The 18,255-nt window shown below is 39.3% G+C and overlaps 2 protein-coding genes and 1 non-coding gene across 4 annotated transcripts in view; 1 reads left to right on the top strand and 2 right to left on the bottom strand.

Moving 5' to 3' along the window:
* IST1 (IST1 factor associated with ESCRT-III) overlaps nt 1-18,255 on the top strand; it is a 413,363-nt gene that overhangs the window by 232,023 nt on the left and 163,085 nt on the right. The window lies entirely within an intron of this gene.
* AP1G1 (adaptor related protein complex 1 subunit gamma 1) overlaps nt 1-18,255 on the bottom strand; it is a 90,397-nt gene that overhangs the window by 29,137 nt on the left and 43,005 nt on the right. For both annotated transcript variants that reach the window (XM_050772695.1, XM_050772696.1), the window contains 9 exons: nt 18,128-18,252; nt 16,431-16,572; nt 14,381-14,477; nt 12,846-12,922; nt 8,989-9,084; nt 8,115-8,195; nt 7,826-7,924; nt 4,527-4,582; nt 1,844-1,957 (listed from right to left, as the gene is read on the bottom strand). In XM_050772695.1, the coding sequence (XP_050628652.1) occupies nt 1,844-1,957; nt 4,527-4,582; nt 7,826-7,924; nt 8,115-8,195; nt 8,989-9,084; nt 12,846-12,922; nt 14,381-14,477; nt 16,431-16,572; nt 18,128-18,252 (887 nt within the window). The remainder of the gene's footprint in view (nt 1-1,843; nt 1,958-4,526; nt 4,583-7,825; nt 7,925-8,114; nt 8,196-8,988; nt 9,085-12,845; nt 12,923-14,380; nt 14,478-16,430; nt 16,573-18,127; nt 18,253-18,255) is intronic.
* Nucleotides 1,433-1,518, bottom strand: LOC126945140 (small nucleolar RNA SNORD71). The gene has a single exon (XR_007722314.1). It is a non-coding gene; the product is annotated as a small nucleolar RNA SNORD71 (small nucleolar RNA).

Here is an 18,255-nt window from a genome sequence, read left to right as displayed (position 1 = left end):
GAGGGCCATGAGAAGGAAAAAAAAATGGCATGTGCTATGAGGACAAATAAGAGTTTCTGTAACTGCCTATTCAAAGTTGGCAATGAAGTGAAAAATAGGAATGTTTAACATGTAAAAGTTGTAAGGTTACTATATGCATCTTTCCATACTTGGTCAATAATATCAAACACTGTATGTACACTGACTTTCAAAAGTAACAACTTAGGCTGGGCACAGTGGCTCGCGCCTGTAATCCCAGCACTTTGGGAGGCCAAGGCGGGCAGATCACCTGAGGTCAGGAGTTCAAGACCAACCTGGCCAACATGGCAAAACCCCGTCTCTACTAAAAATATAAAAATTAGCTGGGTGTGGTGGCAGGCGCCTGTAATTCCAGGTACTTAAGAGGCTGAGACAGGAGAATCGCTTGAACTCAGAAGACGGAAGTTGCCGTGAGCCAAGTTCGCGCCACCACACTCCAGCCTGAGCAACAGACCAAGACTCCGTCTCCAAAAAAAATAAAAAATTAACAAGTAGCGGATACTTTCATCTTAGCTAAGCTAACATATAAGTAGCAAAAATTCAATCCTTAGATATAATAACTTATAGGGTGCTTATGTAATTTACATATATTAATTCAATTTATCCTGCATAACCCTATGAAGTGGTTGCCCTTCTATCTGCATTTTACTTATGAGGCAATTGAGGCACTGAAAGTTTAAGTAATTTGACCTAGTCTATCAAAGGCAGAGTCAGAATATGAAATGAGGCAGTCTGGCTCCAGAGTCTAAGCTCTTACTGTTATGTATCCTGTCAAAGAGACACAGGTTTCACTTCTTTTGAAATTCACAACCCAGTAATGAGCTAGAGAGAAACAACACAAAAAGAGTCAGAAGGGTACTATCTATTCCCAGGACTGCCCCTTACAAGGATTAAGGTTTAGGTTAAGTCATTTGATCCCTGTGGGACTGAATTTTAACTAACCTGTTAATTAGGGATAGAAGTAGTTGCTTAGGCTCTCTCATTGGCTTGCTCTGAGAACCCACTGAGAGGGTACTTAAAAAATCTTTTGCAAAGTGCTACATAAAAGTTGGTGTTATTAAGTTTAGGTCTTATCTATAGATTGCTCAAGTACTTAGCACCTTTAATTTGTACCTGTTCTGTGTAAATCAAAGGAACTCAGCATCAATAAATGTTTGTTGACTGAATGGTTTCAGAGATCGCTTTAAATATACTGTTCTAGATTTGAACATACAACCAGAAGTTCAGAGGCCAACTTTAGCTAGGTTCTACAAACACCTAGAGTTCTAAGAAGAGATCCAGTAGAATTACTCCATTAAGGGAAGGGATTTATGCTTTTTGAGAGTGCTATCTGCTGCCTAACAGTCATTTCAGGATACACTGTTCTAAGAAACACGCTGCCTTCAGGATCCTGGGGGGTAAGTACTGTGAAAAACGTGTGCTGTCAGCAGTTTGAGTGTCAGCATTGTGATAAGACACTTAGCCGATGGATCACTCCGTACTTTCATCCTCCAACACACAAAGCACAGTACCTCCCTTAGGTAAACTTTTGCCAAGATACTCTGTGCCTGTTATACTTATCAAAGAGCCAAGGACAACTTCAGTGTGCACTTAAGTATTCTTATTGGCCTCCTTAATAACCTAAACTTCTCCCTGCCAATCCTTTCTAAAAAAGGATTCACTCAGCAGAGTCCATCTATGAACACAATGACTAAATACACAAATGTCAACACTCTTGCTCTGAAAACTATTACAAAGTATCACATGGCAGGGGCACAGAACTATCAATAATCTGTCACTCAATTTACCAAAAGCACTAGACTGAGAAAGGCTCTCAGTTTGTTACCGTTTTATTGAGACATCCAAATCTTTAAGACAGTCCACAATTGTGCTTCTGTGCCTCTGTACTGCATTATGATCTGTCTGTACAGTCTTCAACAAAGATGTCAGAGCCACGTATCTAGATGAAACAGTTGCAAAATAACAGAGTTAAAATGTAAAATTCGGCATAGTTTTTCTCTGTTTCAATAATAGAAAGACGTCTAATGGATAAGAGAAAGCACACATTTTTAAATATTTAAAAGAAAGTTAGTGAGCATAAAAGTAACATTTCAAAGGTATAAGCGATACCATAATCTAAAATAACAGCAACCAGGAGAAGCTCGGGATTTTAGATGTGCATTCATGGTCAAGTCCATTTAAACTTCTAAAAGTAGGCTGGGCATGGTGGTTCACACCCGTAATCCCAGCACTGTGGGAGGCCAAGGCAGGCGGATACCTGAGGTCAGGAGTTCAAGACCAGCCTGGCCAACACGGTGAAACCCTATCTCTACTAAAAATATAAAAATTAGCCGGGCACATGGGTGTCAGGTGCCTGTAGTCCCAGCTACTTGGGGGGCTGAGGCATGAGAATTGCTTGAACATGGGAGGCTGAGGTTGCAGTGGGCTGAGATCACGCCATTGCACCCCAGCCTGGGCGACAGAGCAAGACTCTGTCTCAAAAAAAATAAAATGGGGGCTGGGCTCAGTGGCTCAAGCCTATAATCCCAGCACTTTGGGAGGCTAAGGCAGGCGGATCACGAGGTCAGGAGATTAGGACCACCCTAGCTAACACGGTGAAATCCCGTCTCTACTAAAAATACAAAAAATTAGCCAGGCGTGGTGGCATGCGCCTATAGTCCCAGCTACTCAGCAGGCAGAGCTTGCAGTGAGCCGAGATCATGCCACTGCACGATCTAAGTGAGCCTAAGCAACAGAGCGAGATTCTGTCTCAAAAAAAAAAAAAAAATTAAATTAAATTAAATATAAAATAAATAGAAGTGATTGACTCAATTCTTTTAAAGTTTTCCAAATAGTAAAACAAAGAGAGCATATAATATGCCTTTTAAGGCTGCCTTTGCCCCATAATGCAATTTTAATTTTACCATTTGAGTTTTCTCTGCTTTTATATGATACTGGTACCAAAACTGCCTCTATAAAAATTTGAGTTTAAAATCCACGTGTTTAACTTAGTATGTTAAGGTTTAAAATTTTACTCATGCATTTATTTTTTAATAGAGATGGAGTCCCCCGCTATGTTGCCCAGGCTGGTCTCAAACTCTTGGGCTCAAGCGTTCCTACCACCTTAGCCTACCAAAGTGCTACTTAGTATTACAGGTGTGAGCCACCGCGCCTGGCAATCCAAGTGTTCTTTAGAAGGAGAAGATAATTCAGGATGCCACAATAATTATTTCCACATCTTTTTTTTTTTTTTTTTTGAAACAGGGTCTCAGCCAGGTGCAGTGGCTCACTGCCTGTAATCCCAGCACTTCAGGAGGACGAGGCAGGTGGATTACCTGAGGTTAGGAGTTAGAGACCAGCCCAGCCAACATGGTGAAACCCCGTCTCTACTAAAAATACAAAAAACTAGCGGGACGTGGTGACGTGCGCCTGTAAACCCAGCTACTTGGGAGACTGAGACAAAAGAATTACTTGAACTCGGGGGGCGGAGGTTGCAGTGAGCCAAGATTGTGCCACTGCACTCCAGCCTGGGCAACAAGAGCAAAACTCTGTCTCAAGAGAGAAAAAACAAAAACAGGGTCTCATTCTGTCACCTAGACTGGAATGCAGTGCCATGATCACGGCTCACTGCAGCTTCAACCTCCTGGGTTCAGGTGATCCTCCCACCTCAGCCTCCAGAGTAGCTGGGACTACAGGTGCACACCACCAAGCCACCTGGCTCATTTTTGTATTTTTCTGTAGAGATAGGGTTTGCCATCTTGCCCAGGCTGGTCTCGAACTCATGGGCTCATGATCTACCCATCTCTGCCTCCCAAAGTGTTGGCATTACAGGTGTGAGCTACTGCACCTAGCTGCCACATCTTTTCATGTTTAATATAAGAAAAACTTCTCCTGATTAGAAAAACAGGTAAGCAGGAATACGTACTACATACAGGAAAATACCAAAATAAAAAATAATACTGATCAATTCATTTACCTAAAAAACTAGCTAAAACTAGCTGGAGTTCACAAAGACATTCCAGATTTGCTACCTGAAATGTTACATTTTTCTTAATTTAGAGGAGGGGTCAGTCAACAAACTATAGCCTACCTGTAAAATCCAGCTGTCTGCTGTTTTTGTATATCAAAATATTTTTTTCATACTAGTTCCCAAGTTTGATGTAAATCAATTTTATTCAACACAGCCACACTCATCATTGACATATTGTCTATGGCTAATTTCATGCTAAGGGGCAGAGGTAAGTAGTTACCAAAGACTCCATGGCCCATAAAGTCTAAAATACTTACCATCTGACCCTTTACAGAAAAATTCTGCTGACTCCCGATTTACAGAACAAATAGGACTATATGCCATGAGACAAATCCTCAAGTCTTTACAAAACAGTAGTGTTAAGACCAGAAAAACATAAAAATTCTGAACTATAAGTTCTAGATATGTGACTCAATACATGTGTAATCTTGAGCAAAATCACTCTTAAAATACTGGGCTTACAATACCCAAGATAAAAGACATATTTCAGTTGACTTACCTAATATTCTTGTCATTGTTCAATAAGAAACGACCCAGGATATTTATGGCTAGGACCTAAAGAGAAATAGCATAGGTCAAAATTTAGGAAAATTAAAGTTTTATATTGTTTCCTGTGTTTAAAGGATAACTTTCTGGCCTCTGGTGCTTCACAGACTGCTAGTCAACCAAAAAAAAAAAAAAAAAAAAAAAACACCAAACTGGAGCCGGGCATGGCAGCTCACGCCTGTAATCCCAGAACTCTGGGAGGCCGAGGCCGGTAGATCACAAGGTGAGGAGTTCAAGACCAGCCTGAGCAACATGGTGAAACCCTGTCTCTACTAAAAATACAAAAATTAGCTGGGCATGGTGGTGTATGCTTGTAATCCCAGCTACTCAGGAGGCTGAGGCAGGAGAATCACTTGAACCCGGCAGGCGGAGGTTGCAGTGAGCCAAGATTGTACCACTGTACTCCAGCCAGGGCAACAGAGCAAGACTCCGTCTCAAAAAAAAAAAAAGGAAAAAATCCAAAGGCAAACTCTTAAAATCATACACTAAAGGTAAGTGCTGGAAGGTCATTTTAATGTTTTGACAGTGTTTTGTTAGTGGAAGAATAATTATTAGTACAGCCTCTTTAGAGGGAAATCTGGAAATAACTATATTTAAAGTGAAAGTATATTCTCTGTTTTATCAATTTCACTTTTAGGAATTGATCTGACAAACAACTGTACATATAGATAAAAGTCTACTGTGGCACTACTGATAACTGCAAATGATAGGAGATACCCTAAAACTCCGTTAATAGCAAATTTGCTAATTATACTATGGCACACCCATGTAATGGAATGTCATGCAGCCATTAAGACAGAATGCATTCTGACACATGGTTCAACCTTGAAGACATTATGTTAAATAATACGCTTATCAAAAGGATAAAAACTGTATGACTCCACTTATATGAGGTACTGTGATATGATTAAATATATACTTGGTTTTTGTCCCTGTTTCCTGGCATACAAATCCTAAATCCCTTGGAATTTCCTGTGTGACAGCATCTTTAGTTCTAATGATATGACTCTCAATGGGCTCCTAAGATAGCCTCAGAATGGAGACTAGTTGCCAGGGGAACAACCATGATATTAAAAGGTTGGAAATTTCAGTCCCATCCCCCGACCTTGGGGAGGGGAGAGATGCTGAAGGTTAAACTGATCACCGATGATTTAATCAATCATGCCTGCATAATGAGGCCTCCAAGAATGTGAAATGGACAGGGTTCAGAGGAGCTTCCAGATAGCTGAATATGTGGAGCTTCCTGGAGGGCGGCACATCTGGAGAGGGTATGGAAGCTTCCAACCCCTTCCCACATGCCTTGCCCTATATATCTCTTCCATCTGGCTGTTCATCTATATCCTTTATAACAAACCAACAAGCATAAGTGAAGTGTTTCCCTGAGTTCTGTGAGCCACTCTAGCAAACTAACTAAACCTGAGGAGGGGGTTGTGGGAACCCTGACTTACAGCTGGTTGGTCAGAAGCACAGGTCACAACCTGAGCTTGGGAGTGGCATCTGAAGTTGGGGTGGGGGGGTCAGTCTTGTGGGACTGAGCCCTCCAACTGTAGGATGTGATACCTTTTTTTTTTTTTTTTTTTTTGAGACGGAGTCGCGCTCTGTTGCCCAGTGGAGCGCAGTGGCGCGATCTTGGCTCACTGTAATCTCCGCCTCCCAGGTTCATGCCATTCTCCTGCCTCAGCCTCTCTAGTAGCTGGCACCTGCCACCACGCCCGGCTAATTTTTTTGTATTTTTTTTTTTTTAGTAGAGACGGGGTTTCACTGTGTTAGCAAGGATGGTCTCAATCTCCTGAACTTGTGATCCACTCTCCTCAGCCTCCTAAAGTGTTGGGATTACGGGCCCGCACCCAGCGGGATGTGACACCTTATCTCCAGGGAGACAAGTGTCAGAATTGAATTCAATTAGAGGATACCCAGCTGGTATCCACCAGAAAACCGCCTGATGTATAGGGAAATAGCCCCAACACATATGGTGTCAGAAGTGAAATGTTGGAGCTGGACATGATGGCTCACATTACTCGGGAGGTTGAGGTGGGAGGATTGCTTGAGGCCAGGAGTTCAAGATCAGCCTGAACAACCGAGAGAGACCCTGTCCCTAAAACAAAACAAAAAAGAAGTGAAGTGTTGAATGACTCTGTAAGGGTAGACAGTAAAGAGTAGAAAAAACATTTTGGGTTTTTTCCTTATATTTCTTCAGAGGTACCTGAGAGTAGTCAAATTCATAGACAGAAGTAGAATGGTGGTTGCCAGGGACTAGAGGTAGTTATAGCATGGAGAGTTATTGTTTAATGGATATAAACTTTAACGCAAAAAAGTTCTCGAGATAAACTATAGTACTGGTTACACAACAAGATGAGTGTACTAACTGTTCACTTAAAAATGCTGAAAATGGTAAATTTTGTGTTATATATATTTTATCACAATTAAGAAAAAAAGAACAAGACTTATCTCTATACATGAATTTGGAACTGGCTCCAAGATAATGTTAGGTGAACAAAGTACGGTGCAGAACAATATATATGCTATGTTACCATTCTGTTTGAAAGGTGGGGAGAGGAAAAGGACTTAACCTAAATTACTTTGGTTATCTGACTAGATACTATAATGCTAAAGACAAAAAGAACTGTACACAAATATTATACTCTAGTACATTTGTTTTTTACAAGGCTATGGGCTAACAGTTCTAATATTAATAAATGAAAAAATGAACAAATTCATGAAGGAGAAGTGACAACTCCTCTCTATAGAAGAATTCCAATTATTTAATAAGAAAAAAAATGAGGGAAATGGAAAATTTGTCATTAGAATACCATCTTAATAATTGTTGTGGGCAAGATTCTCTGGTGGATACTAAAACTGATAGGTAAAAATCTGAGGATAGGATGTTTACATAGTCTCAAAATATCTGCCAAAATATTTTTCATTACAAAGGAAAAAATAATGACTTTACAGTGGAAAGACCCAGCAGACACCATCTCAACCAAATGATCAAGGTTAACATCAACAATGATAAGACAAATATATTCACTATACTGCTACATCTAAGATCTCCCAAAGTTTATTATAATCAATGTTAAGCCTTCAGCGGGAAGGAATGGTATTTCAGATGCCAAAAATCAAGCATTCCACATTTTGCATCATTCTTTCTTAAAGTTGAGTTCCAAATGGAATACAACTCTGAAGTACTCCAGTCCAAGTCAACCATTCTAAATGAAACATTTAGGGGGGAAGAAAAGATTTAAAACGACTTACTCGCAATCCACTTTCTGACTTAATATCCATGATAGTCAAAACCGTTTCATAAAGAATAGCATTTCCTACATTTTTACTAGTCTCAGTATTAGTGGCAACCTGAAAAGACATATTGAGGGCAGTACGTAAGTGATAAAAACAACGCTTCCAAAAAATATCCACAGGTAACAAGAGGCATTTTGTAATTACAGCTATGAATGAGGAAACACAAATAAAAACTGCTCCATATAACCATAATCATTCTACTCCCTGCGAAACTAAAATAAATATTTAAGTTTGGTCTACTCACCTGTGCTAATATATCATTCATAGCTTCACTTGAATCATCATCATTTCGTCCTAAAATTCTTAATAACCGCAAAATGCGTACCTAATGTGCAAAATATGAGAGGTGTCAACAAATTATGTCTCACACAAAGAAATCTCATCTTGGTATGAAATTCAAATGACTAAATGAAGTCTTAGAACTTCATTTGGAACCATTTATTCATATCAGAAATGGTCAAAAATCAAACAGAAGAATTGAAAACATTTTCTTTAGAGAAGCTATAAATGCTTCTACATCTAATAAAGTTATTATAAGACAACCCACACTTCAGTACTCCACAGCTAAAGGATACTACCACATACTACCACCTGCAGAGCTATAGTAAATAATTCAAATAGTAAATGATTTTGACTATTAAAACTGTAATTTTAAGTGGGACACAGTGGCTCTTGCCTGTAATCCCAGTACCTTGAGAGGCTGAGGTGGACAGGTTGCGTGAGTCCAGGAGTTTGAGACCAGCCTGGGCAACATGGCAAAACCCTGTCTCTACGAAATATACAAAATGAGCCAGGCACGGTGGCGAGCACCTGAAATCCCAGTTACTTGGGAGGATCACTTGACCCTGGGAGGTCAAGGCTGCCGTGAGGCAAGATTGTGCCACTGCACTCCAGCCTAAGTGACAGAGCAAGACCTTGTCTCAAAAAGAAAAAAAAAAGAACAAACTTGTAATTGTATCCTCATAATCTAATACAGAATTGTGTCACTATTCATTAATATAATTAATCAATTAACTACCAAATTTCTACTCAACACAAACTTTAAGAGGAAGGAAATGGTCTACTTAAAAGATATTAAATTCATATAACATTTATTTAAAACATTCTTTCAACCTCACCTGCAAAAAGGGGTCACTGATACCAGAAACATCATGTTCTGGTGAATATCCGGACATGATGAGGTTCTTTAAAATACGAACTAATTGGGGCACAAGCTGCAGAGAAAGATGCATCAAAAAACAGTGAATATTGAAGAATGTCTCATGAATAAGCAGGTCCTTTGGTTTAGAAAAAGGGTGTAAGGGTCCGAGTCCCAGCAAATTCTAGTGATTTAATATACTAGCATACTGTAGATGTTTGATAAACTTAGGAGTAAATTAGGCCAATATTCAAGAAGAAGTATGTATTTTATCTGGATAAAACCAAACCAGACTTTTTTATACCAGAGTTATATGTGAAGATATTACAAATAATACTGGGTCAGAAAGCCTATGGGAACCAGGTAAAACAGATGCCTGTGGGGCGTACTGCATTTCTACTTCTGCAGAACTTGACATGCCTAGCTGGCAAAAACATGTTCAGTTTTCATCCATTCAAACATTTGCATATAACATGTCATCACACCAAAATACAACTGGTGATCTTATTAACATTATAGCTTTAGAACATACAACCTCAAATAGAGAAAAAAAACTCTTCTCTTAAGATAGAAGAGTTATACCCTTTTCCAACAAACAACAGGGAATACCAAAGCTGACAACAGTAATACGGTAATCAAATGGAAAAGACACATGAAAAAATTACATCTTTCATCTTAAGAGATATCAAGGCCATGAATAATTTCCTCTTCCTATTCTTAACTCATATGATACAATTTTTTTAAATTTCAGGACTTATTTACATATACAGCTTTGTGGTCTGTTTTCTTATCTTTTCAATGAGACTATACATTCCTTATAACCAGGAATTTCCTTCCTGTCCTTCCTTTACTTTATCCATTAAGAGTCCTAACACATTGTAAAGGCAATTTTACTGTCAAGCCGAAGATGTTTTAAATATTGGCACTCATTTCATTTCTGTTGATCAATTACTTGATATTAAAACAAAAGGTTTGCCACAACAGGAACTTTTTACGTTTCCAACTAAAAACTCAATTTTTAGCTATATAAACAACTTTAATGACCAAAAATTAAGTTAAAAAGTGTGCAAAGTGAACTGCATTGCATCTCTTTTGCAGGCAATTTTAGCTACAACTCTGCTGCAACTCAATTATTTTTTCTCACTGTAGTTAGACTCTGTCCCTTCCCTACTCCTCAAGCCTAAAAGAGGATCAAGACTGAGATGAAAAGCCAAGCTATATCCAACGCATGCACTCAAAGCATTCAAAACATTAAGGCCACTTCTAAATACAAGAAAACACAGTATGTATGAATTTAAATAAGGTGAGCCATAACAGTTCGGAATTAATTCTTATAAGTCACCTAAACAAAGTCTAATTTGGACAACTCCAAATAAGACAAATCTAAGCCATGGAGATCTGTAAATTCATTACATCTGTCAACTATGGGCAAAATTATATTAGAGATAGTAATATACCTTTTAAAACCACTTTAAATCAATATTTTTATAATAAAATGAAGACCAAGTAGTTACCAAGCTTATTTTGCACACTTCCCAATGGTCTGCTTTTTTGTACTACATATAACCCAAGTTATTTTTTATCTGGTTTATTTCTTGGAAAAGTCATTTTTCCTTGGGCTACTAAATTCAGAAATTGTTTTATCCACTGCCAAAAGGCCAGCACATCACATAAGATTACCCTGGGACACAGAGCACAAATGTCTGAATGTTCAGCATACAATTCTTGGAACCCAGTTTCATTTTTCAGACAAAAATGCAAGTTATTAAAACTGACGACAGGACAAACAAAATAAGATGACATAGGGAAAGGCTGCAGCCATGAAAATCAGTTGGTGCCCACTACTCTACCTCAAAATCCTTTTAATATTTCAAAACTTCTATGTAAGAGTAAGTACAGGTAAGGGAGAAATAAAAGCTCTAAGTCTGAACTGAAAGCTCAGCAGTACACAGAGAGCTTTTTAAAGTATGAGGTTACCCACATACTGTTCTAAAATATCTACTTCAAAAAGCAGTAGCATTTTGTGTCAAAGCTCCAGACTGATCTGGAATTGCCATCACCAAAGTCACTGGAAAACTGCTCAAAGTTTCTCAAGTAAAGATAAAGAAAAGGCAGAGAAGAAGGTTTACAATTCAGGAAAGGCTGCAACTGAAATCCAAGGCTGACTTTGGAGTCAGGAGTTTAAGTGACAAAACAAAAACTAGACTAGGAAGTTAGCCAAAAATGCTAGAACAATAACTCACAGTATTAAGCACAGTTTCAGCATTAGTATATTTTAAAAGCCACATTTGTGGATGGATACACAAAAGCTACTAAGGACCTAATGCCAGCATGCACCATCTAAAAGAGGGTTAATTCTTACCTTTTCATTCTAACATACAGCAGGATTCCAAACAGACAACAGGAACAAAACATATAAAGCAAGCATTAGGGACAGATACGGGTCTCATACTATATTACAATAATTTAATCAAGACATGAACATCTAAGGGAAAAAAAGCCAAAAAAGAACTCCTGTTAGAGCCTTACTAGATCTAAAGTACAAAGCGAGTCCTATTTATGGAATGACCAGCATCCTATAAAAGAAGTTCAATGCATGTAACTACCCAAAGAACAGTCTTCCTCTGAGTGCTCCTTACTACTGTCTTCTAAAATTAAGTGGAGAAATAGAAATGTCCACTTTAAAATACTAGTTAAAAAAAAAAAAAAAATAGGCCGGGCGCAGTGGCTCACGCCTGTAATCCCAGCACTTTGGGAGGCTGAGGCGGGTGGATCACCTGAGGTCAAGAGTTCGAAACCAGCCTGGCTAATATGGTGAAACCCCGTCTCTACTAAAAATACGAAACAAAATTAGCTGTGCGTGGTGGTGGGCACCTGTAGTCCCAGCTACTCGGGAGGCTGAGGGAGGAGAATCACTTGAACCCAGGAGGCAGAGGTTGCAGTGAGCCGAGATTGCACCACTGCACCCCAGCCTGGGTGACGCAGCGAGACTCTGCCTCAAAAAAAAAAAAAAAAAAAAAAAAAAAGAGGGAGAGAGAGAAGGGAGTACTTAAGATAGCCAGGACTTCCATCACAGGAGTCAATGGCCTAAAATGAACAGTAGGGGAAAAGCAATAAAAAAACTTTTAGTTTTAACCTTAAAAAAATAGAAAAGAAATTCCTGTCTTAAAAAAAAAAAAAAAAAAAAAAAAACAGGCCAGGAGCAGTGGCTCACACCTGTAATCCCAGCACTTTAGGAGGCTGAGGCGGGCTGATCACCTGAGGTCAGGAGTTCAAGACCAGCCTGGCCAACATGGTGAAACCCCGTCTCTCCTAAAAATACAAAAATTAGATGGGCATGGTGGCGCATGCCTGTAATCTCAGCTACACAGGAGGCTGAGACAGGAGAATCGCTTGAACCCAGGAGGCGGAGGGTGCAGGGAGCCGAGATCGTGCCACTGTACTCCAGCCTGGGCAGTAAGAGCAAAACTCCGTCTCAAAAAAACAAAAACAAACACACACACACACACACACACACACAAAACTCCTAGTTTTAATTTGACCTCAGATTATGTTTCCTGACTCAAAATGTGAAAACAGCAGATAAAACACGTGAGATTCGTGTGTCTGCCAACAATGAGAGAAAACCTCTATCCTGAAAAGAAAAACACAATACTAATGCCAGCTCTTACTTATATGCCTAAATCTGGCTTCCAGCCCAACTGCACAGCAGGGCTGGTTAAAACCCTTATTCAGATCCATAGCTTGCTTTCAAAAAAATAAATAAGAAAATCATGTACTTTTCAGGAAAATCATTTTTCAATCAAGAAAGGCTTAGGCATAGAGAATGGCACCTACCTTTCTGAAATGCGCAAGCATGTCTGGGCTTCGCTCACACATTTCTGTGAGGAGGACTACAGATGTGTGGAGGACACCTGAAAGAAAAGATCAAAGGAAAACTAAAAATGAGGCCTATTATTCAATTTTATAGAACAGGGCTTTGAGTTCCTGAAGGTCAATTCCAAAAGGATAGTTGCTACTTTTGCTTTTTAATCCCCTAAAGAATCTAAGCATTGAAGTGAATACAAAGGAGGAACTTAATAGATGCCTGATTTAAAACTGGCCAAGTCAGTAAAATCCGAATGTTTTCAATAATTATGTCACCAAAATAATTATTAAAAAGTGACGACCAATACATGTGTCTCTCCATCTGAGAATATCCATAAAAACATACAATGTAAGCTAGGTATCATCTGTTCTATACTTAATCAGCTATTATCTGAGTTCTAACAGATAATTCAAGAGGCAAAAATATTAGTAAGATTTTAAATTTCCAGATAAAACGTATCAAAACTCTGAGATTAACTGTGGATGACAAAGTAAATTGACTTGCTCCAGAGTCAGTAAAAACAATCTCACAATGCTTTTCTTTTCACTAAGTAATAAATATGTGCTCTAAGTAATTCAGTTGTTCAACAAGTATATTTGGAGCATTCTGGGCACAGCACTGAATTTGTCAAATTAAATATACCACACAATTTTTTTCTCTGAGCATTTAAGACACACGAATTTTCTCTATTCAAAAACTTCTTTCACTGACTTCAAATAAGAATAAAATGTTTGGGAAAAGAACAGCCACATTCCATTTAACTCCTCTGTTTTATACAAAGATTCTGAGTACCTAATACAAGCTTCCGTCAGAAATAACCCAAAAGAATTTTCACAATTTTTGAGTCAGGCAGGGTCTGGCTCTGTAGCCCAGGCTAGAGTGCAGTGGTACAATCTTGGCTCACTGCAACTTCTGCCTCCCAGGCACAAGCCATCCTCACACTTCAGCCTCCTAAGTACTGGGACCACAGGCATGTGCCACCACATCCAGCTAATTTTCATATTTTTTGCAGAGATGGGTTCTGACTTTGTTGTCCAGGCTGGTCCTGAGCTCAAGTGATCTGCCCACCTTGGCCTCCCAAACTGCTGGGATTATAGGCATGAACTACTACGCCCAGACGCACAAATCTTACACTCCTACCACATGATAATGAAATTTTTTCTTTTACTGTAAAATAGGCAAGAAATCAAAGGATTTTACACATGAAAATTATGGGTAGGCTCATTTGTATATTACACTAGATATTAATAACTTAATATTTTTAATATAGTAAAAGCGGACCAGAGATAAAAGATAAGTTTACTATGAAAGAATCAATCTCTAATATAAAACTAGGATATGTGAGTAGAAAGGTTTGTCAGACCAGACCTTCCTGGAAAAGTGTCTAAGGCACAGCAGAAAGGTGACTCCACTGTACTGAGAGACACAGGACTAACACAGCCTCAAGCCTTTTCTCTTTCCCTTTCTCCCTCAGTACTTCATGAATGCATCCAAATTACATTACCATGGTTCTTCTCATTCAATAAATTTTTTGTTGCTGGTAAAAACATCTCCATAAGTTCAGGAACTTTCCTGATGACATGAACAGCACATAGTGCTGCCTATAAAAAAAACAATAAAAGAACAAAAGGTTTATTTCAATTATGCCAGGGCAACCAATCTTACAAAAAAACCACCAACACAAAAATCTCACCAACTTGTTCATCCACTAGAAAAATAAAGAAGAGGTTAGATATTAGATTTACGGCTGGTCACGGTGATGGCCCACTCCTATAATTCCAGCACTTTGGGAGCCCAAGGCAGGAGAATCACTTGAGCCCAGGAGTTTAAGAACAGCCTGGGCAACACATTAAGAACCTGCCTCTATTTAAAAAAAAATTAAGAGGAGGCCAGGCGTGGTGGCTCACACCTGTAATCCCAGCACTTTGGGAGGCCGGGGCGGGCGGATCACAAGGTAAAGGAGATCGAGACCATCCTGACTGACACGGTGAAACCCCATCTCTACTAAAAATAAAATTAAAAATACTTGCTGGGCATGGTGGCATGTACCTGTACTCCAGCTGCTGGGGAGGCTGAAGCAGGAGAATGGCGTGAACCCAGGAGGCGGAGCATGCAGTGAGCCGAGATCGCGCCACTGCACTGCAGCCTGGGCAACAGAGCAAGACTCCGTCTCAAAAAAAAAAAAAAAAAAAAAAAAAAATTAAGAGGAGAGAAAAGTATTTATTAACTGGTTGGGGATTTCCAGTTTATACTATTATATTAAAGAGATCTTCTGGCTCACCTCTCCCTTTTGCCTAGACAAGTAGGCAAAAATTTTCTACATTAGACTATGTATGATTAATATGAATTTATCAAACAAGTTAAACATAACTTATGTGGAGTTTTGAGGAAGTAAAAATAGGTAAGGATCTCAATCTGTGATAATCATACCTCTGAGTGAGATGACTAACAGGCTAAAAAACATTACACAACTGAAAGATATATACTGTAAATGCTATAAATCTACTGTTATGTTTAATAATATCTATGTGGCCCTCAAATGACTCTGCTGACATCAAGAAAATCATGTGAAAAATACTTAGTCTCTACTAAAGATGGTCTTACTAGCTTGTTCACTGGAAAATAAAAGTACATTTAAACACTGATTTTGCATATTCCGCAAAGTAACTATAACTACTAAATGTTTGAGTCAAATACCATAAAAGTTAGATGTATTAACAAAAAAAATTTCTACTAATTCCACCCATGTTATATTTGGGAGGAAAAATATTTTTTTTTCTAACCTGAAGGTACGTTTCATTTTAATATGATAATGAGTTTTCTGAACAAGAGTAACTCACATATTCTTTAAGAAAAAGGACCAGCTTACAAATTAAAAACAATAATTTAACTTTGTTTGCAGCCATCATTAACTGCATATCATCCTGGGAAATGGTTTGGCCCTTTCAATGCCTCTTTCCCACACCATTAATAGAGAGGCACAGTAAATGCCAAACGGATCACAGTTTATGTTCATTTCTTGGACTTCTAAATTCCATACACTTCATTTTCAAAGGTTGTAGGGTTCAAGCAATTTTTAAAAACTCAATAAAATGTTTATATCAACAAATAAAATCAGATAGAAGAATAATTCTCTTCTATTACTAATTCATTCGGAAAGTGGGTTCTACATCACTCCCTAATAATTATCTAGGTACCAACGGAACTGCCCTTCCAGAGATACAAAGGCACTAATACAAAGATATGGGCACTAATTATTAGGACAAAAGTAAATTCATAAAAATCTGTTCATAATCACCTTGTTGTAATACTGTTTAGAATCAGATAACTTAGGAATTTGGTATGCCACCTAAGATATATCCAGTGACATTTGTTTGTTTATAAATCATTTCCTTAAAAAAAGAGGAATTAAGGTTAATATAAAATCATGTAAAATAAATTTACTGCACAGAAAAAATGACATTATCATCAGATCTTTCAAAAATTAGTAATCTGCCTTCTGATCTCCATAATACTCCCTAATCCAAACAGTCATTTGGTTCATTAAGAGTTACCTTTTTTCTTAAGTAAGAGTTGGAGGTTTTCAGGAGCTTCTCTACCTCTCCTGCAAGATCTCTGCACATCTCTGAGGAGCCCATGCAGCCGAGGGTACAAAGTGCTAACCCCTGGACGAATTGCGTGCTATGATTAAGATCACTGCAAAAGAAAAGAAGAAGGTAGGAACAAGCATGTTCTGCCTGGTGCTCCCCAAGAAGCAGCTTCACAATTTCAAACTAGTGCAGAATAACTCAAGATTTCTCCAATCAACAAAAACAATTAATAAAATTATTTATTGCAGAAAATGTTTATCCCAACTTTATTACATATTATCAATACAGTAAACAGACTGACCAGGCTTACAAGCCAATGTTTTCAGGTACCAAAGCAGTAGAAGTTGAAAAACATATTATCTACTGGATGTCAAAGACACACACTTTAGAAAACTCAGCAAACGCCGGGCGCGGTGGCTCACGCCTGTAATCCCAGCACTTTGGGAGGCCGAGGCAGGTGGATCACAAGGTCAGGAGATCGAGACCATGGTGAAACCCCGTCTCTACTAAAAATAGAAAAAATTAGCCGGGCGCGGTGGCGGGCGCCTGTTGTCCCAGCTACTCAGGAGGCTGAGGCAGGAGAATGGCGTGAACCCGGGAGGCGGAGCTTGCAGTGAGCCGAGATTGCGCCACTGCACTCCAGCCTGGGCGACAGACCGAGACTCTGTCTCAAAAAAAAAAAAAAAAAAAAGAAAACTCAGCAAACTTGGTGGGTGGTGGGGGGGAGCTCACACTTATAATCCTAGCACTTTGGGAGGCCAAGGCAGGCGGATAACCTGAAGTCAAGAGTTCGAGACCAGCCTGGCCAACATGGTGAAACCTCATCTCCACTAAAACTGTAAAAATTGGCTAAGTGTGGTGGCGGGCACCTATAATCCCAACTACTCGGGAGGCTGAGTAGCTACCCAGGTTCAAGAGATTCTTCTGCCTCAGCCTCCCGAGTAGCTGGGACTACAGGAGCGTGCCACTATGTCCAGTTAGTTTTGTATTTCGTATTTTTAGTAGAGACAGGGTTTCACCACATTGGCCAGGCTGGTCTTGAACTCCTGACCTCGTGATCTGCCCGTCTCGGCCTCCCAAAGTGCTAGGATTACAGGCATGAGCCACCAGCCTCCTACACAAATTTTAACCCTTTGCTTAACCTCTTTACGTATAAACTACTGAACTAAGAGCAATTCAAATATACTCTGGAAAGTAAATATAAACTCAGTAAATAGAAGTTCTTGATATTATATTACAAAAAAGACTTAAAAGACCAAGTAGGTGAGGCGCAGTGGCCCAAGCCTGTAATCCTAGTACTTTGGGAAGCCGAGGCGGGTGGATAATCTGAGGTGAGGAGTTCAAGACCAGCCTGGCCAACATGGCAAAACCCCGTCTCTACTAAAAATACAAAAATTAGCCAAGCGTGGTGGCAGGCACCTATAATCCCAGCTATTCAGGAGGCTGAGGCAGGAGAATCACTTCCCGGGTCGGGGCGGGGAGCGGGAGAGGGTGGTGGCAGCAGAGAAGGATGCAGTGAGCCAAGATCACACCACTTCACTCCAGCCTGGGTAAGCCACTTCACTCCAGCCTGGGCAAAAGAGCGAGACTCCATCTCAAAGAAAATACAAAAAAGAACAAAGTATTTAATAGTTGTTAGAAGAAAGAAAAGTAAGACTTACTTCTTGATACAGTTGGTCATGAGAAGATGGACATCTTGTCTTTCATCTAACAGCAGCATTGCCCCTAAATAGCCAATGCGTTTGTCTGTAAATTTTTGAGAGGCAATAAGCTTGAGGCACTCCAACTG

Source organism: Macaca thibetana, chromosome 20 (assembly GCF_024542745.1).
Source record: "Macaca thibetana thibetana isolate TM-01 chromosome 20, ASM2454274v1, whole genome shotgun sequence".
Lineage (NCBI taxonomy): Eukaryota > Metazoa > Chordata > Mammalia > Primates > Cercopithecidae > Macaca > Macaca thibetana.
Note: the sequence above shows the minus strand (reverse complement) of the source record. Positions and strands in the feature narration are given on the sequence as shown.